Source organism: Physella acuta, unplaced genomic scaffold, assembly GCF_028476545.2.
Source record: "Physella acuta isolate Inbredline_101_S28 unplaced genomic scaffold, ASM2847654v3 ptg000607l, whole genome shotgun sequence".
Lineage (NCBI taxonomy): Eukaryota > Metazoa > Mollusca > Gastropoda > Physidae > Physella > Physella acuta.
Window position 1 is genome coordinate 98970 of NW_026732126.1, and position 21699 is coordinate 120668.

General features: G+C 33.4%; 2 protein-coding genes across 2 annotated transcripts; one reads left to right on the forward strand and one right to left on the reverse strand.

The window, feature by feature from the left end:
* Positions 1-924: 924 nt before the first annotated feature.
* On the reverse strand, positions 925-7382 carry LOC131947792 (ubiquitin-conjugating enzyme E2 R2). Its single transcript, XM_059309112.1, has 5 exons — positions 7064-7382; positions 5020-5106; positions 4778-4875; positions 4497-4631; positions 925-3537 (listed from the first exon to the last, which is right to left on the reverse strand). Exons 1-5 carry the CDS (start codon positions 7238-7240, stop codon positions 3324-3326), a joined length of 711 nt encoding a protein of 236 aa, XP_059165095.1. The 5' UTR covers positions 7241-7382; the 3' UTR covers positions 925-3323.
* Positions 7383-7596: 214 nt separating this feature from the next.
* On the forward strand, positions 7597-18705 carry LOC131947804 (tyrosine-protein phosphatase non-receptor type 9). The gene is made up of 12 exons (XM_059309136.1): positions 7597-7637; positions 11987-12130; positions 12614-12703; positions 12790-12914; positions 13072-13177; positions 13617-13727; positions 13932-14596; positions 15330-15490; positions 15726-15804; positions 15973-16123; positions 16658-16862; positions 17329-18705. The coding sequence occupies exons 1-12, from the start codon at positions 7605-7607 to the stop codon at positions 17553-17555; spliced, it is 2097 nt and encodes a 698-aa protein (XP_059165119.1). The 5' UTR covers positions 7597-7604; the 3' UTR covers positions 17556-18705.
* The last annotated feature ends 2994 nt before the right edge of the window (positions 18706-21699 follow it).

Here is a 21699-nt window from a genome sequence, read left to right on the forward strand (position 1 = left end):
TTAAGGTATTTTTGTGTGTTTTTAAGCCAGTGCTAAAAACGACGTATACTTATCTGTCAGGAAACAAGCCTGCAAGGTTTTTTTTTTTTAAAAAGTTAATGTTAGATCGATGATACACTTTGTCACACGTTACTATTTTTCTTGTGATTGTTGAACACTTGTTGCTTTTTAATAATAAATTTTTTGTGAACAAAAATTATTATTGAGACTTTCAATACTATTAGATAAATGACCATATATTGAACTTGAATCTACCTCTATTTTAATGTTTCTTACAGAAGCTATTATGTGGACGAGTAAGCCTTGCAATGACCATTATTAATAATAATTATTTTTTAATCAAATCAGGTGAAATAGTTTTGAAATACTAAAACGTATTTGGATTGTAGTGGTAGGTTACTCCTCAGTACAGTATACTGATAATCTGATTCTAAATCTAATAATGACATATTTATGTATAACAGTATCTAAATGGTATGTTCCTCTATCCAGTATCCTTTTGTTTTCTTCATACAATATTTATATATTGATGGTATGTTTCTCCATGCTGAATACCAATGGTATATTTCTCATAGCAGTATAGTCTCTGATATCTTCTGCAAACAAAGAAACAACTATACACAATCTTTTCTTCAAAAGACATTTAATTCAAATCAATTCATATGACCAGTTCATTTTAAAGATCAAATCTCCACACACAACAAACCTACATAGAGATACTTGGAATAGTACAACCTGAAAAAAGGAAGTTCATTCTACATAGTGATAAAACTATTCACCTATTGATAGTTTTATTACTGACCAGTAGTAACACAATTTAAAACTGCTTATGAACAGAACATTCAAGTAAACATTCAATGATGCATGAATAAATTATGTGGTAATAAGTCTCATGGCTTGACCACAAATCTAGTCACTGTACTGTTTATCTTTCCACACAAGCCACAAAAATTGGAATTGATGTAATGCATATCATATAAGTTGGCTTGTATGTGAATTATATTGTATTAGTTTATTTTAAATATGATACAAAATTTAATCATATTTTGTAAATTATGCACATGAAATAAGTGTAATTTACTCTAATTTACTCCCAAATGTCAATATTTAAGCATTTTAAGAGGCCTTTTCATTTAGACCAGTGATGTAGCATTTGATCTGGCCAAGGAGTTTGTCAAAAAATTTCAAGCCAAACCAAGCACCTTTCCTGGTACTTACATATTTGGCTAAAGAAAAAAAATCTTTTTTTTTATTTGTTATAATTGAGTCAACAAACAAAAACAACTTCCAAATGAAAAGTACAAAAAATGCATATAAAATGCTGGAACATCTAAGTTTAATGAGCATTAACAAAACAAAATGAGCATGTCATAGAAAACCTCTGCCATGCTCAAAATGGACAACAAGAACTAGTAACACAACAAGAAAAAAAGTAAGACAACATACTCATTTTTGTCAAAATAGTATATTTGTACATCTGCATGGTACCAAAAAAAGTTAACTATTTATACACACTTAAAAAGATAATCCACAAGAGAAGGTGAGGAACACAAGTTGTGTGCTCTCATCTTGTTAGATTATCATCAATGTACACTTCTTCAGTATATTTCAACTAGCATTCCCATTACATCACTTTATCCTATCAACAGATGCTTATCTATACAAGTCTCTGATTATGGATCATGGTAAGACCTCTGCACACAGGGAATTTCCTGTATTTTTTTTAACAGGAAATTCCCTGTAATTCTGTGCCTCATCATACAACTACCCTAGATAAAATCGATGCAATCAAGATGACAAGAGTGGAAGAGTTCGGCTAGTTCAAATATACCATTGTATAGCTATGGACAAGTAAGAGAAACAAAGCTACTTACTTTTTCCCTTTTAACTCCCATACAATTACATTTAGTCCACCTGCTGTGTGGGCTATCACTGACAAAGCTTCAAGTTGAAAAAATGCAATTTAAAAAATAGAAAGAAAACATCAAGTAGAGGATACTATACAATGTATGGCTTGACCATTTATTTAGAATTGTTATCACCAAAACTTCTCTGGTACCTGTGAAACAAAAGCTAAACTATACTATGTTAAAAAAAATAATCAAATGCTCGAGGTTTTGTTTAAAAAAAATATTTACTAAAAACCTTAGTTACCAAAAAGTTGTTTCAAGTTCCTTAAAATAATTATTAAGACACATTGGCAAAAGAGTTTAATAATTTAAAAAAATAGAAACACCAAATAACCAAAAAAAACCTATTTAAATATATAATACATGTACATGTTTTATTAACTCTTTCCAAAAATGTCGGACCACAAGAGATTTCCCCCCAAACAAGTCTGTTCTGATTTTACTCCTACTGTAAAAACCAAATGTGTTGTTAAAGCCCCTCCAGCAGTTGCACAATGTAATGCAAAGATTTTTTTTTACTTTCAACTGGAAAGAGTTAAATGTAAAAAGCATGCAAGGTATTTTAGTTCCTATTTAATAAACTCCTCTGCACAAAAACTCATCTGGTCTGATCATTCTACTTGAACAAACATTTTTAATAATAAACACAATAATGACTTGCAATTACCAGTTCAATGTTTTTTTACTTACAAGTAGAAAATTTTTCTACAATCTTTAAACCATACAAGAAACTGGCTGTCAAACAAACCAGACAAGGAATGGTAGTTATCCCAGAACCCAGGAATTTTATACTTCTTTCTGTAGGTATTGTGTGGAAAGCCTTGCATATCTTTTAATTTAAAAAGGGGTTGAGAATCTGACTGAATAAAAAAAAAGGCTAATGTTAAACTACAAGTTGCAAGTATTCAAAAGGAAAAAATGCAACACAAAAACAAAAACTAAACCACAGGTGACTGCTTCTAAAGAGATAGAAAAATTATTTATTTGAATATGATGACATTAGCAAGGTTGAGTTCTATCAGAAATTTTGTCTCATCTTGTCCCTAAGAAAAAAAAAGGGGTAGATGCTAATCAAATGTGATCACAATGGTAATGCAAAGAGGGCGAGGACTGTGGGGGTAGAGAAGAGAAGGGGGGGTTTGTGAAATACTCCTGATACAAGTGCCTGTTATAATAACAGAAGCAACAGTTGTTTTAAGTATATTACCTTTAACATCTAGTTTTTTTTATCCTTTATTTAATAAAGAAAAACTTCTGTACTTTTTTTTAAAACTTGAATGATCTTAAAGGTATTGTATCAAGCCTAGCATCCACTAACACATCTCATACTTATCATCTAGACCCCCACCGTCCACTCGCCTATGGTACACACACAGGACTGAGAGGAAGTAGACAAGAAAACTAATGATGCCATCAAGACTCTTCATTGCCTGAATCCTCCTCATCCTCCTCATGGTACATCTCCTGTTCATCATCATCCAGATCATCTACATAATCATCGTCATAAAAGTCAGCATCCACTTGGTTATCATGAGATGGCATGGATGAGACACAATACTCTTGCAATGTTGTGGGTACCCGAACTTGATCTCTAGCTGCGTCTTCTTTTGTAGCTTGGACTTGTTTTCTGAATACATTTTAAAATAGTTTTTAACTGGTACATTTTTATATGGGTGTTTACACATACATTTATTGACAGTTTGGAAAACAGTTCAATTTATAGAGGGAATAAGTTGTCATTGTGGGCTAAATTAAATAATAATACAAGGACAACAGATAAAGATTGAAAATCTAACCATGCATAAGTGTTTGAAAAAGTAGAGTAACTGATGGTAAATATACTCCTATATACTCCTCAAATTACTACAAGTGCGCTAACAGGAAACAGGTTTACAACTAATGTAATCTGACAATTTCTTTAAAAGTATGTTTTATCATAGTATTAAAATAAAGTGTAAACATTGTTATGATATATGAATATACACTGCCATTAATATACTTATATTATAAAATAAACCATCCTAATGGCACACTGCCTTGAAGTGGTGCGATGGCTTGTGTGACCCAGCAACCCCCAGAGCTATGCCGGTGGGAGCCTAGTGCTCCTGGCAGGTCTAACCAAGTCGGACAGATCTGCGCGGCTAGGGGCCAGATCAAACGTTGTGCCCTGGTCCTCCAGGTTGCGGGTTGTGCGATGGGCTAACTACTCGTCCACATAAAACAAAAGATAGTTACAGAAACCGAAGCCAAATCTGAAATTAATCCAGTCCTCTGAGGAACCAGGGCTCCACTTAGGAGAAGTATGACGCAATGCAGCCAAATCCGCAAGGACACACTGCGTAAGGCTCACCGAAATGTTACATGCCAAGTGCTTGAGTGGAACCCCCAGGGAAAGCGGAAGAGAGGGTGCCGAAGACAGACCTGGAGGCGGAGTCTTCTTGAAGAACTTAAGCCAACAGGGATGTCTTGGAAGATGGCAAAATTAATAGCCGGGGATAGGAAGAAATGGAAGGAAATGGTGGAGGCCCTATGTTCCATAAGGAGCAAAGAGGACTAAGTCAAGTCATTATAAAATAAAATCTTTACCTTATAATATTTTCATACTCTTTCTCTTTTTCTTTAGATTCTTTCCATTTTCTAAACATGACTGAAGCATCAACATTGGCAGGTGAAAATGTGTTAGGTTCATTCAGCAGGGAGATAACACTGAGTAAAATTGTTCTGAAGAATACAATACCAGTTTGTTGATTTGTTACAAGTAAAAAAAAAACAAATTAGGCACATGCAATTGTAATGTAATTGGGCATTAAACAAGTGGACAAACTCTATATACAAAAATGTATAGCAAGTCAAACTTTTCTGGCTACCTGACTGTTTGTGTAGGGTTCCAGCGCTCTGATGGCAGCTCACCACTCTGGGGGTCATCAACAGGTGGGTGGAGAATTGAGATACAAACTTCACCATTCTAAAACAAAAGTCACTTCAAATTAGGTTTGGACAGTTTTCATTGATTTCTTTGAGTCATGTAATAGCTGTTGTTACATAAAAAGGTTAATTATTTAGTTTACAACAATATATTAAAAAGAATGATGTAAAAACTAAAACTTACTTCATACACATTAGGATGCCACATTTTAGAAATAAACCGTACACTGGGTGGTGAATAGGGGTAATCTGGAGGAAACTTCATGTGTGCCTAGTAAAACAAAAACTCAGTGTTTATATAACTTAACAGCAATTATAAATTTAAACGTCTCTTGGTTTGATGAATCGTAAATATATTTTAAATCACCTTTACTCTTCTTAAGTTTACTGTGAATTTTGTATGAATATTGTAATGTAAATGCAAAAAATTTGCTGTCGAAAAATCCCCATGGAGGTTACATTATATCAAAAGGGTGAGTTATATTAATTATTTTTTGTCTATGCTATAAGATTGTCCTGAGATAGCCCACTTGTTTCCTATATAGTAATATACTATATATATTGTTTTATAAAACGCATGATCAATTAATAACAGCTATTGGAAAATGTAACTGGCTACTTAGTTAACAGAGAGGCTATTATATACCATACAGATAATTTGTTTAGAAGGAAGTATTATAATCGAGCAAAAAATCAAAACCGAGATTTCCACAAATCTCAATGATTTACACACCTAATTGAGTCGGAAAAACATAGTTTTGCAATTTTTGGCAGTATGATTTTGTGTGTGTATTGCAATTTTTGGCAGTATGATTCTGTGTGTGTATGTCTGTAACATGACAACTTCAGTACCGTTACAGCTAGATTGGTGAAATTTCATATATAAGTATTATAACAAAAATTGTAGTTCTGTATCAACTTTTCAAAGATTTCCGGAGGTGGAACATATTATAATTTTTGATTTTTCAAAAGCCTATAACTAGAGTATTGTTTGAGAAAGACAAACAAAATTTTACATATAAGCAAAAGATCTAATTCTCTGCCGTCTGTCAAATGTTGAGTAATTTCCGTTGACCAGAAGTAGTACTTAACTTTTTTTGTTTTTCTAAAGTAATTAAAAATTTATTCACAATCACGTCTATATCCTAAGTTGCCATCCTTCATAATGTTATATAGGTATATCCTAGAAAGTTTAGGGGAGATCACTCCCTCTTTATTTCATAAATTCATTAAATAGCACAATTATCTCACACTGGCTGGGTGGTAGAGCACTGAACTTCTAATGTAATTCACAGGTTTGTATCTCAGACTCAAGTTTGTATGTAGTCCCTGAGTCCATTGAACTCAGGTGGGTACCTGACTCATATTAAGGAAAGAAAAGGTGGTTGTTGAGCATAGTGCTGACAACACTATTCCTTCATATGCTGTGTTCAAGAAACAGATGAACCCTACTTCATCTGACTTATGGAACATCAGGTACAATAATTGATAATCAAGTGTTAAATCACATGTCACTTGTTCTTAGTAAAATAGTAGCAGACTTTAAATAGAGTCAGTTCAGTTCAGGCCATGTCAGGGGGACAATCTGTCCGGGATTCGAAGGGTCGATTATATTAGCTAATAAGGGCCAAATATGTTTTTTTTATTTAGAGACATGCATGCTAACATGTTTTCTGACAAGCCTATTCCTATTTTTTTTTTTATTCATTTGCTTGAAACTGGAAGTGAGGATACTATGTTCATATTTTCAGCTGCAATTAAAATCATCCAATTAGCCTACTTAGTTAGACTATTTTATTAGCCTAACCCTAAGTAACCCTTAAATGTTAAGAGTCTGAACAGACCAAAATCAATTTTCTTCTTTTGACTAGATCTAGGTTTTCCAATGGCAACACCTGACCGTAGCTAAGTAAGACCTAGATTTAGATGTAGATTCTAGCTAGTCTCAACTTCATAAGATATATCTTATTTCTTAGCTCTTCTTTAGTGAAAATAGTTAGCACTCAGTCTTCTTAGTTAAGAAACTTACTTTTATACTTTAGACTCTAAAGTTTAGAGTTTTAGACAGGATAACTCCAAGCCAAGCCTGAGGGATCAAGAATCCTAGTCTAGCTTTTTTTATTAGCCTCACATCCCTAAGATATCTTTCTTTTTTAGATGTATCTATAAATAATTGCACTAATTACCACAAAGGCCTATTACAATACATTAGCATCCTGGTGTTTTACCTTAAAATATCCACCCTCATATAAGGTTCCTGGTGGCCCGAATATAGCAACTTCCCATTCAAATATGTTGTCATCGTTTGCTAGCTTGACACGAAAACCCTCCACAGGTTCTGCTTGAATCTTCTTCAATTCAAGTTGGAGAGCTTTCACGGCACTCCCCGATGGACTCTGAGCCATAATTTGGATTTACTATAATCAAATTTACAACAGCGAGTTATTAGTTCAATGTGACAGAATGTAATGGAAATGTAATTGAATAAAAACAACCCAATCAGTCTTTGTGATAGTCTTGAGTCTAAAAATATGGCGTTAATAAACAGTGACGTCAAAATGTTGTGAAAAAGTTTAGTCGTAAATCACTTCATTGTTTATTCGATAGCTATTTCAACTAAAATAAATAAGTGATACATTTTTAAAAACGAAGAAAAATATTAAATAAAACAGAATCATACAAAACTATAAAAATAATTTAGTGCCTAGCGTGTTTATTTTTTTTCCAATTTACGACTTAATAAAAATTATTGTTGGCACAAGAAACATAATGGCTGCTGATCTTACCGAACAGGAAGAAAAGGTAATATAAAACGTTTCTGAAAATATTTGGCCTGAATAACAAAAAAAAAATATTTGAAGTGCTTGAAATAGATTATCTAATTTAATTGATGCGCTTCAGTAAGAATTATTTCAATATTTTTACTTAGATCTAAATCTAGAATAGGAGTCTAGAAATCTAGATTCTGTCTGTACAGAATCAGAACAGATCTTCACTTGACTTCTTGGAATCTCATCTGCCTATCCTTTTTTTTTTTTGGAAGTGGCTATTCGGAGCCGGGTCCCTGTAGCCATGGACGCTATTCGGACCCGGCATTAAGTTAGTTACACACTTGTACAACCTGTATTAAAATGATACCTTTTATGTTTATTTGATTTTTCATGTGAACTTGCTAGTATTTTGTTGTTAGTTATGTTATTGTAATTAGTTATGCAGATTTGCTATCGTTTGTTCTTGTGTTACTGTTTCTAAATACCCTATATTTTGCTGTTTATATAAATTCATTCAATATAAATTATTATCCTAGTTGATTGCATGGGTGTATTTTTTAAAATTGTTTTTTTCTAATAGACTGTATATTTTTTCTAGATTTAGGTTTTTAAACACGCCAATTATAAACATAGTTGATCCATTGATTGCCCGTTCATTTTTTCTCGTCAGCGCAAGAAAAATACCGACACGGTCTAGCTAGGGTCACTGTGAGTTCACATTGGTTTAGATGTGAACAGTGTAGGCGTATAGCATACGTCATAGCAAGACCATTGCTTTGAGCTTGTCGAAATTTGTCGTCGTCGTAGTCCTCCCCCCCCCCCCCCCCCACCCAACCCAGCCATAGGGAAAACTGATTTGGGGTCATTGTGAGTTCAAATGTTATATATTGCTTCTATTAAAGCGAACTACAACACATGCGAGATATTAGTGTTCAAGAAAACGGGTGCGGGAGCCTATTGTTTTTTTTTTTTTATTTGGACTGATAGGCCTATGAAATCAAATTACGTTTATTTGAAATTTTACCACTAAAGGAACATTCATACATTTAATTTGTAATCTCAATACTTTAATTAAATTAATTAATTAATTGTTGCTAATGTGAGTTTATGTAGTCTAATACAATAAGATTGTCCATATAATTTTTTGAGTTATATTAAACTCAATTTAGAAAGCCCAAGGGTTGATTGCCATGCCAGGCCCTGGTTCAGCTAGGAATACAAAAGGTCAATTCTAAATATTATCCCAATCTAGAATAGATTATAGATCTAGATCTGCAGTATGAAAAACTGAAATATGGCAGTAAAAAAAAGACTTTAAGTATTTGCTTTAAAACCTAATCATTAACTTAAAATGACAGTTATCTGCAGCATATTGATGGTAACATCAGCTGTCAGCTACCATGTGTGAAAACATCAGTGAACACAGTTCACCTGACTGATCAAGAATTGTTACATAAGCTGCATGTTATCTACCCTGACACTTATAATTAGGTAGTCCAAACTGGCGAAAAAGTGCGTTTTAGGGTCAGTTTTTGCGGTTTTCAAAAAAAAAATTTCACTACTTCTAGTTGTCCTATAAGAATAAAAATTATATGTCAATAAAGTTTAAGTCTTTATCTGTCGTAATCTGGTATTTTTATATCTGTAACACATGTTTGAATGTGTTTTATATTTGTTTGAAAAGTATCAGTTACGTCAACAAATTTCACCGTTTTGCGTGTACCGATCGACCTCACACTGTTTTATTTGGTCGCGGCTTCGCGACAAAGCATCGTAGAAGCATAATCTTAATGTCATTTTAAAGATCGAATTCTAGGCTATCGTTTGATGTATAAATTGAAAAAATAACTTGTTTATTTCATTTAAAAAATACAGATTTTAAACTTTAAATGACGATATATACACGGAAACAAACAAATTCTGTTTCAATTTTTACACCGATGTAAAGTTCAGTTTTATAACTACTTTGTGTTGTAAATTCAAGTATTTCTGATTTACGGTCGCAAAGCCGTACCCCCAATAAACATATAACCCTCGAGTCGACTTTCAGCCCCGAGTAAGTTGCTCGCCGAACGGTTTTAAAGGTTGACGACCGATGATGCTAAACGGATTTTACCCTTGCTAGAGCCTTCAAACAAGTTGTAAGTATCATTTTTAAAGTTTCATTTCCATTTTAATAAATGAATTTTAAGTTTGAATGTCAGTTTGGTTTAATTAGTACACGTTATTAATGTAAATTTAAACGCTACAAGTCCACGGTTTTAGCGGGTGAACTACGCTTGTACACAGGGTGTGTTTAGACGTGAAGCTATTTAATTCAGGACATTCTAGGGACTTAAAATATGGATGCACTTAACTATTAGATGCTAGTGTTTACTAATTCTTTAAAATCTATTGACTGGGATCAATGATAGGGTCGTATTACTACAGTTTATCTGGACTATCACGTCAAAATTATGAATCGACAAATTCAAAATGGCCACCAGACTATCCTGGTTACTATGTGGACGAACTCAATTATTTACAGGGAACGAAGGTTAAATACTTATAAAATACTAATGAAACACAAAAGAAATTTATAATTATAATAACTATACATTTTTATCAATGTATTTAAAACAAAAGACACTAAATATGAAGGACTAATGTGATTAGTTTTTTTATTTTCTGTTGTGCACTCTGATTCTGATTCCCCTGCTGAATAATGTGAAATGGTCTGCGCCAGTCTCCTTAATAAAATGTACCAGATCAATTTTTAGATGGTTGTGCAATTTATTAAGATTGTACATGTTGTGACTTAGTTTTAAATGTTATATTAGTTGTAAGTGTAAGTAGTACTAGTAGTATTTCTCATTATTTATTTATTTTATATGCATATAATAGTAACAATGAAGGACAGTTAAGTTGTCCTATAGGATGTTGAGAACCACAGTATGGCATCTTCATCATTGGATATCTCAACCATTGTGGGACAAGCAACGATTATTTCAAATTTCATTCAGTAGAATTACTCTTAAAAATATATATTAAAAAATATAAATTACTTTTAACAAAAAGGTGTTTTCAGGCTTTTTCATATGTTTCCAGTTATAGTCATAGGACAAATAGTAGGCCTACACAATAGGCTAGTAGTAAATTTAATTATATTTTATTAATCACTAAATCAATTGTTCGTTCCATAGCTGGAGACATTTACGGTGGCCTATCCAGAACTTTCCTTACAAGGGAAGGGAAGAAGGCCAAGACCCCACTCCCCCCTCCCCCCTACAATTCCCAAAACATATTACTTACTCTTGATGCTCCACAAGATCAAGGTTGAGGGAAACAAGACGTACAAAGATGTTCCCCCAAAACTGTTCCCCCAAAGCAGTTATCAGGTTTGAAAAGAAACCAAAGCATGTGGCATCAACTGCTGCATCACTTGTAGGCATCACGTCTTTATTAAACTACATTACATTAAATTTACTCTACTAAATTTTGATTCTGTTTGTCCTGCACTAGATAACTGTGGTATTTTTTAAAATAATATTTTAACTCATGTGATTTTTGAAAATAATTAACACATTTTTCCACGTCGATGTTACCAACACAATAATTTTAGAGTTATTCCAAAGCAAAAAAAAAAAAAATTGAATTTGTTTTTTTTTATGAAAATAAAAGTGACCAAAACGCATTTTTGTCATTTTCAATTATTTTTTTACCTTAGAAAGACTCATTTTAGATGACTGAAAAAAATTGGGCATATATATTACAAACTTTGCAGCAACTTTACCAATTTCCACACTTCTATGTTATTTAGTTTAAAAAATATGGGTTCTCAAAAATGGCACTTTTTGAAAATCAGTTTTTTACCAAATTTTGCTTTTTTAAAAATCGCATAACTTTTTTATTTATTGAGATATTTTTATAAAATTTGTGGCATAGACCTTACAGTTAAAAGTTCTTTCATGACATACTCACTCCAGAAGTCTGCAATCAATAGTTAATTTCAGTTTGGACTACCTATTATAATTAACCATATTAACATACCCATAATAGTGACCAAAAGGAAAAAGTCATTAGAAATTCTTTCTTTGGTGGCATTAGTATAGAAAGTTACAACCAACTCAGTTGAGTTACCAGAGAACTTATGAGTTGATTCTTTTCTTTAAGGCCCAATTTATTTTGTTGCTTAAAGAGAAATCTTAAAATGATGGTATCTGGTATTTAACCAACCTTTTAATGTTGGTGGCTGATCAAGTATACTTCTGAGAGAAAACTAAAAAAAAGTGATAAAAAAAATAGTTAGGCCTATTTGTTTATAAATATTACATTCCTTTTTTTTGTATATTGTAATTCATTCTTTTTTTTTACTAAAACATTAGCTTACTTCTTTCCAAGGCCATTCAACAATTTTTAGAAGAAATCAATATTGTGCAAGAGAGTCGTAACAGATCTCCAGTATCATGGAGTGCAGGTTGCAAGTTTCTTATGGCAAGAAAATTTGATCTTAAACGAGCAATAGATCTCTTTTTTTCACATGAGGTATGATTAAGTAGTAATATTTCTATCTTTTAATTGGCTTGATTTAACATAATAATAATTTGGGCTTCAAACCTATTGCTTGGTATGCATTTTATCCCTTGTTATATTATATAAAAGTGTGAGTATTGTTATAAGCATTCATCTTTACGACCATAACACTGAAAGGAAAATATCCTCTTTGATTATTCATGTGTTGTTGAATTTTTTATGTGTCCTGATTGTGTATTGTTTTGGTGTGTGTTTAAGTTTAGTTTTTTTTCTTATTTTGGTATACTCCTAAAAGCATACCAAAGTAAGCACTGATGTGTGTAATTTATTTTTTAATTAAGAGCCATTTGAATTGATCTGTTAACCCCATTTATAAATACATTAATTTAATTTAATTATTTTTTAAAATAACGTCTTTATATTAAAAGAAAGTTCTAAAAAATCAATTTATTTGTTAAATATTGAAGTGATGTTTTCTTCTATTGTTTACTATAGTCAACTCGAGAGAAGGAAGATTTATTAACAATAGATGTCAATGACCAGTTTCTTCTAAAAGAATTAAATACTGAAAAATTTACTTTGTTGGTAGGTACTTGGTAAATTAGTATAAAACTAACTTATCTCAATACTTTTCTAGTTTGGTGTTAATTTATAATCTGTATATTTTCTAGCCAGGTAGAGATAATAATGGTGCAGCTGTAGCTTTATTTTCTGCTCGCCTCCACTACCCCCCACAAACCACACACCAGGTCGTTCTGAAATCACTCATCTACCAGCTGGATGCTGCTCTGGAAAGGTGATCTGTTTTTTTCTTTCATCTTTCTTTAGTTTTGGATAATTTTATGTTATCGCTTTAAAATAATAGCAATATATTCATTCTTTTTATTATTTAATTAATGTCATCTATTTTAATCATTAAGTAAAAAAATAATATTTCTATTTTATAATTTCAGCATTGAAACTCAACGCCAAGGTTTAGTTTTTATCTATGATATGACAGATTCTAAATATGCCAACTTTGATTATGATCTCAGCATTAAAATTCTCAATTTATTAAAAGTAAGGAACATTTTTTTTTCAATCTTAGACTGTGCTTAAAAGATAATTACAATGATCTAAATGCTTGTGTTTGCTAGTAACATTAAAAGGTATATTTCACATCAGGTTTTACAGTAGCTGAAACGTATTGGATTATATTCAGTCAGTATTTCATGTGGTTTTACACTTGTTCCAGTTGTTTATTTTTTATATGTTGATTGAGCTTTCACCTATTCTGTTTCAATTATAATGGAAAACATTAAAAATTTCCTATTAGTTAACTAATGCTCATTAATTACTTGAGAGTACAAATAAACTGAATAATTCAGACATCCACATTTTCACTCACCTCAAACATCTTTGACACACCATTCACATTAAGAACAAAATCCTCCCACAAGTATATAAAGCCTGTTGTGTTGGTATTGTAGTAAGTAGTTTTTTATTTTACTGCTACCAGGGAGCCTATCCTGCCAGATTAAAACGTGTTCTTATAGTGACTGCACCATTGTGGTTTAAAGCACCTTTCAAGATACTTCGTCTTTTTGTTAAGGAGAAATTAAGAGACAGGGTAAGTAGTTATGCATACATAAGAATCATCATTTTGCTAACAATTATTTTCAAATTCTACTTTTAGCCTCAGCTTCAGTTGTTTACCATTATATTTTTAAAACAAAAACTTTTTTTAATATTAAAATTTAAAAAAAAATGTTTCAATAGTTTTATATTCCTGATATCGAATGCAAGTCACTGATCCTTAATTGTTTTTGTGCAGGTGTACACTGTGAACATATCCGAACTGTCTATATACGTTCCCAAAGAAACATTGCCAATTCAGCTAGGAGGTTCCCAGGCACCCAGCCACAAGATCTGGCTACAGATGTGCTACTTGTGTGCCACTAACCAACAGCCTGATCCAAGCACCTACTTCACACCCTGCCCCTCCAGTGTCACTGCCACTCGCAGGTCCATCTCACGCAGTATCTCCACAGACATAGACAATCACACTAGTGATTTTGACTCTGAAAGCTCTAAAGATACTGTTAACGAGAAACACACAAACGAAGATCGAGAAAAAGAGAAAGAAGATTCTGACGAGATGGATGAGAAAGATTCAGAAGATGGGCTCCCCTCTTTGGTGAACAGCAACAAGGATGCTCATGGCTCCACAAACAGGAAGAGAAAGACTTCTGACTCCCGTAAGGCTAGCTCTGATGTATCTGATGCTAGTGAATCTGCAACAGATGGAATGCCGTGTAAAAAACGTCCACCTTCCTCTGGTTCAAACATTTTAGATGATTCTATTCACATGCCTGATAGCAACGGTACAACTGTACAAGGACTCTTAACTAAAATAAACACACTCAAACGGAAAGGGCTTTTTGCTGAATATGCTTCAATCAAAATGGAGGCACCCTCAGGAACGTTTAATACTTCTAAGTAAGTTTACCTAATGTTGAATAACTCAATACTTGTGTTAAATAGATTACGAGTGATTTATGCCATATTATTTATTTTCTTTTTTCTTGATACAATTACATATCATTCTATTTTAACTGTAATTGCAGTGAATTAATACCTGGTTCACTGGGTTGTGTGGCTAAATAATCTCTGGGTTTTAAATTTTAATATCCCTATTCTGTTTATTTTAAGGTATTAATGATACTAATGATGTTGTATTCTCAAGGAATTGCCGAAGATAATGTTATATTCTGCTCTTATTTTATGTGCAACTATGTTATTTAGGCCAAATTATTATCACTAGCAATAGTGAATAATAATTGTTGCAGTTTAGGTGATGTATGAGTGTGTAGCTGATATTTTGTTAAATCATTATCTCTGTTCTTACATTGAAATGTATAAGCTAAACACTCAAGCCAATTTCTTTAGTTTGCTCAAGAGATGATAACTTATGAGTTAGTTGAACAGTATTGAAATATCAATTTAGGTCAGGTAATGGTATGTAGTTTGAACTAGGCAAGGTCACCCATCAAATCTAATGTGGTAAAGCTGAGTAGAATTAGATGAATAATCCAATCAACAATACTGACTGGAATTAGCTTGATTAATAGTTTGATTGTTTATACTTGCTTAAATAAGCTGATATGTTTTATTTGAAGAATATCTTGTTCTTTACTCACCATTTATACTTTTCAATGCATGTGTATTTTAGATTGAAAGCTAATGTGACAAAGAACAGATACACAGACGTGCTTTGTTTGGACCACAGTCGTGTTGTTCTCCCTATCATTGATGACGACCCCAGCTCTGATTACATCAATGCTAACTTTGTCGATGGTTACATGCAGAAGAATGCATTTATTTCAACTCAAGGTTACTATAGATTATATACTAGTACACATTTGTGATCTGTTTGATATTTTCTGACATTACTGAAGTAATCTTTTTACAAAAATTATTTAAAACTTGGTGTTTGTGCCATTTACAGTTAAATATGTTAGTAGTTAGAGAGATTTATCTTGGGCTTGGTTCAACTCTTAGACTCACATACAAAATGGTAGTAACAATTAAAAACATTGTTTGAATTTATTTTTTCCTCCATTCACAGGTCCTCTGCCCAAGACATTTGTTGATTTTTGGAGGATGGTTTGGCATAACCAGTGTAGAGTTATAGTAATGACCACAAGGTATTTATTTCAATAAAATTTATAAATAATGTTTTAAGAGCTTTAATTTTTCAAGCTATCAATAGATAACTGATATTGTACAGAAGGATATTCATGAATGAATGACCAGTGTTTGTATAATTAACAAATGTTGTACCAGCTAGTGATAGATGACATTTGTTTGACTAGAACTGTAGAAAGATCTAGAATGAAGTGTGGTCAGTACTGGCCTAATGATGAGCAGACAGACGAACAGTTTGAAGAGTTTATCGTCTACAACAACGGGATCATTGCCAATGAGAATTTTACTGAGACCATCCTTGTGCTTCACAACACAAATGTAAGTTTTGTGGCTGGTTTTTTTTTTGGGGAGGTTTAATCTTATACATGGTGTAAATCATATGGGGACTACTGACTTGTGACTTATACACAGGCACTGACAAATGAATAAAGTTCCCCTTTTTGTTTTAATGTTTCATAAGGCATGTAAAGTAGAGCTCATCTTGCTGCAGATAAAGGGATTGTTTGTTCAGCTGTCAATACTTTCCCTAAAGCGACGCATCTACCCATTAGAGCTGGGTGGACTCAGAGACATTATGCTGACACTAGTGTCAGTGACCTGAACTTGTAACTTCCTTGCTAGCAGTTAAGCTCTCTACCCCTTGTCTCATGAACTAATTAATGGAGATTAAATATTGGGGACCAATACACAGTGACTAATACATGGAATAAATACATAATGACTAATAAATGGTGACCAAGTTATATGATGGAACATCTGTAGTTAACAAATGGATGGTCCTCACAGCTATATAATATTTCCCTGTGTACTTAAAACAAAATGGCTGCTTACAATAGTGTGTTTGCCTTCCAGACAGGAGAGTCTTGTCAAATCACACACCTACAGTTCACCAGCTGGCCTGACTATGGCGTCCCACCTGCCGCACCTTTCTTAGACTTTCTCTTTAGGGTCAGGAGTATACAGGAAGCTGCCACTAAAGAGATGGGCACTGCCTGGGCGGGGCACCCCTTAGGGCCTCCCATTGTTGTACATTGTAGTGCTGGGATTGGACGCACAGGTAAGTAACACACTTTATTTGTGTTGATCTGTTGTAGGTACTCTGATCACTGTTGATCTGTTGTAGGTACTTTCATCACTGTTGATCTGTTGTAGGTACTTTCATCGCTGTTGGTCTGTTGTAGGTACTTTCATCGCTGTTGGTCTGTTGTAGGTACTCTGATCACTGTTGATCTGTTGTAGGTACTTTCATCACTGTTATCTGTTGTAGGTACTTTCATCACTGTTGATCTGTTGTAGGTTCTTTCATCGCTGTTATCTGTAGGTACTTTCATCACTGTTGATCTGTTGTAGGTACTTTCATCACTGTTGATCTGTTGTAGGTACTTTCATCACTGTTGATCTGTTGTAGGTACTTTCATCACTGTTATCTGTTGTAGGTACTTTCATCACTGTTGATCTGTTGTAGGTACTTTCATCACTGTTGATTTGTTGTTGGTACTTTCATCACTGTTGATCTGTTGTAGGTACTTTCATCACTGTTGACATCTGCCTGCGCTGCCTAGAACATGTGGGTACTGTAGACGTGAAAGAGACAGTGAGAAGAATCAGGTCCCAGAGAGCTTTCTCCATACAGATGCCAGACCAGTATGTCTTCTGCCACCAAGCAGTCATTGAACATGCCCAGCGCCAGGGCCTTATCAATAGCATGCAGCAAGTGACACTAGAGGACAGTGACAGTGATAGTGGATAACTCGCATCAATCCACATATAGTAGCAGATCAAACTTGAGGACAGTGATGGTGGATAATTCATCACTCCATGTATACTTTACATACAAGTAACACAATTCAAATAGACATTTTTGTTTTTGATGTCCTCAACATTCAAGCCATTACTGGCAAATTGATTAAACGTTTAATCATATTTAAATTTGAATCTGTTACAGATATTTTGTGTATCATTATAACAATTATTTATTTAGTTACTAAAGTAAAAACTTACTGCATCTAGATGCTGTTTATATAATTATGTATCTTTGCCTACAACAAGTAAAAAATAATAGTTCTTTATTTAACCAATGGTCCTTATATATTAAAAAGGATTACCTGTCAGTGAGCTGTCATGCAAAATAGTGATTTATATATCATAATTTTTAAGTTGTTATAAATAGCAAAGTCTTGCTGTATGACTGCGGTTGGGTTGTAGTTATCTAACACATGGATTAACCTTATTAACACTTATTAGGATTAGTGGCTCAAGACAGTACTGCTCAAATTTATCAAGTCAACCTAGCAAACAAGTGTTGTCTAAGTAAATTTTAAAATATCAACAAAGTAGTGTATTGGTAATAGATTATCTAGTGTTTTACAGTGGGGAGGGGATTATCCTTAAGGCTTACAGCATATATTAAATAAGTTTATTTCAAACCCTGATTGTCAGAAGCTTTAGAAACTCTTATTCAGGTGTACATTTTAAACAATCACCAATTTTTTTATAAGGTTTATAGTTATTACTTTTACATTAAAAGTAATAGTGTAAACCAGTTTGAGTATCATCCAAATAATTTACCTAGTGAGATTGTCATGTTGACCGTAACTTCTAAAGTAGTTGGTAAGATTATCTTTTCTCCTATAAATTGACATACAATTCTTGAAGACCAAATGTTGGACCATAATTTTATTGTGCAAAGAATTGTGGCATTAACTGAAATCAGTTCTTTTGTGTGTTTAATTTTTTAACTCTTTGTGTTTCAGTTCTTTGTTTAATCATAGGTGTTGTTGATTGATCATTAGCATCAGCATTATAATGACAGTAGTGAACATTTTTAATGGGCAGTGGACATTGTTGTCATGACATTAGACATTGTCCATGTGATGGTGGACATTGTCAATGTGGCAGTGGACATTGTTGTCATGACAGTGGACACTGTCCATGTGATGGTGGATGTTGTCAGTGTGGCAGTGGACATTGTTGTCATGACAGTGGACACTGTCCATGTGATGGTGGATGCTGTCATGACAGTGGACATTGTTGTCATGACAGTGGACACTGTCCATGTGATGATGGATGTTGTCAGTGTGGCAGTGGACATTGTTGTCATGACAGTGGACACTGTCCATGTGATGGTGGATGCTGTCATGACAGTGGACATTGTTGTCATGACAGTGGACACTGTCCATGTGATGGTGGACATTGTCAGTGTGACAGAAGACATGTTTGACTTTGCAGTATATTCTGCCATGGGCCTGGTTGTATATATTTGAATCAGTTAAATTATTTTTTATCAGTTAACTAACATTACATTGTGTTTTTGTTTAGGATTACCAATCATAAAACACCTGACATAACCAGTAAACACAAACTGCTTCACACTATCAGTGATAAAATAATCTGAGACTACCAGATAAACTACTACTACTATATAAACTATTTGACACTAGTATAAACTACTTGACACTACCATTAACATTCATCTACCTGAAACCACCAGTGATATAACTTGTCTTATAACAAGATAGAATATGTCATCACACAGTCATATGACTGCTCACCCTTTGGTTCTCCAATGATATTTGACTTATTTCATTGTTACATTGTTTACACTTGACTGAGGTTTGTTGTGTTACATATTGTTTATACCTTACACATTTAAGTTTTTCTTATCTTTATATTAATTGTAAATATTACTAGATAAATATGTCTGTATAATGTATAATTTATTTGTTCTGTTTCCTATTCATTGCTAATTGTATTTTGTACCCATTTTGTGCAGATGAAAGCCACAATATTTACAAACTATTTATGGCCACTAGGTCTGCCCATTCTCTTTGATTAGCTGTGGTTTAGTATCCTATTGTTGTATTTGTAACTGATCTTCCATCTGCTTTAGTATCAAGCCATAAAATTTGACATTCATTACTGCTCGCTTACAGTAACAAACACAGAAAGTTTACATTTATTTGCAATGGTGGAAAGTAATGTTATTATTTTTTTACTAGCTAACATTACAACCATCATAGCAACTACTATGAAAACAAAAATTGTACAATTTGATAAAATTACAAACTTTTTAAGCACAAATTGTATATCATATAAAATTGCAAACTGATATTCAAACTGTACATCATAAACATTTCCCACAATGCTATTTTATTTTAAATTGTACATAGATACAACTAGCTTTAATTTTTTTAAAGCTTGAATGAATAAAAGCTGACCTTAGTAAACAATGCACAACTTACAATCTCTGAGTAGTTTCATTTACAATCTGTCCAACCTTATTTTCAATTAAAATAGGATATTTTGTAATTTACTAATTGGTAGAGCTATTGATATCATTAGCCTGTTTTTTTATTACAACAATGTGTATTAATTCCCTTGGTTTCTCTGCCATCTTGACCTACTTTCCCCTGGCTACTGTCTGTTCAAAAATCTGTTGTAATTTATATTGTAACACAATGTTTGCACTATTGCAACACGTATACAATACTTGTCTAGAAAAAAAAACTTGCAGCAAGTTAGTATACATGTTCCTTGGGAAAAATGTTTTCATATGACAATAACTTTTGCAAGTTTTTATTTCCAAGATATGCATAGTGGACATGTTACACTACTTCTGGTACCTATACCTACATTGTTAATTTAAAAATGATTTGATTCTAAGCAAGTAAAGAAATTTGTTTGGGACCTCTGCTCTGTAGTGTTGGGACCTCTGCTCTGTAGTGTTGGGACCTCTGCTCTGTAGTGTTGGGACCTCTGCTCTGTAGTGTTGGGCCCTCTGCTCTGTAGTGTTGGGACCTCTGCTCTGTAGTGTTGGGACCTCTGCTCTGTAGTGTTGGGACCTCTGCACTGTAGTGTTGTGACCTCTGCTCTGTAGTGTTGGGACCTCTGCTCTGTAGTGTTGGGACCTCTGCTCTGTAGTGTTGGGACCTCTGCTCTGTAGTGTTGGGACCTCTGCTCTGTAGTGTTGGGACCTCTGCTCTGTAGTGATGGGACCTCTGCTCTGTAGTGTTGGGACCTCTGCTCTGTAGTGTTGGGACCTCTGCTCTGTAGTGTTGGGACCTCTGTATTGTGAGCATAAAGTAGGATATGTTTGTAATGTAGGGCACAACTGTTGAGATCCTGTAAGAACTAGTCATCTGTTGATTACAATTGTTGATGAGAGAAATGGCAATATGTGTTTATTGGAACATTTTTTTTATTAACTCAACAAGTATAGATTTGATATCAGTTTTTGTCTCCTCCAAGAAAAGGGGAAAACTGGCAGTTGCATGGTATGAGTTATTAGCTGTTCTTCAACTAAAATTGGTCTGTTGTGGTGAAAAAATTTGGTAAAATTGTTTTCTTTTGGTGAAATAGTTTGGTAAAATTGGTGTTTTCTTATTTTGAAATAGTTTGGTAAAATTGGTGTTTGCTTTTGGTGAAATAGTTTGGTAAAATTGGTGTTTTCTTGTGATGAGATTTTAGGTGATGTTGGTGTTTTCTTGCTTAAGATGCCTCTGCTGATGGAAAAGGTGCACATTAATTATCTCTATGCTAATTACGGTTGATGAACAATCTGTTTGTTTACCTATTCACACATGGTTACTCTTACAAAAATGTGCATTACGGGGAAAATCCCATTATCTGGGTGCTCTAACATTACTAATAGAATAGCTGGGAAGATTTCATTGAAATACTGCTCATTGCCTAAAAACATTATGTAAATGCATAACAGGAGGTAAATGCTCATATCCAGGGGAATCCTCATTTTTAATTCAATAACTGAACATTTCATTGAAAAAATGAACTTTGCCTTGGAATATTGTACCCAAATCAATAGCCAAACAATTTCATGGTGGAAAAATACTCTTTACCGGGGAAAATTCTAATTTTACATCAACAGGGAACATTTT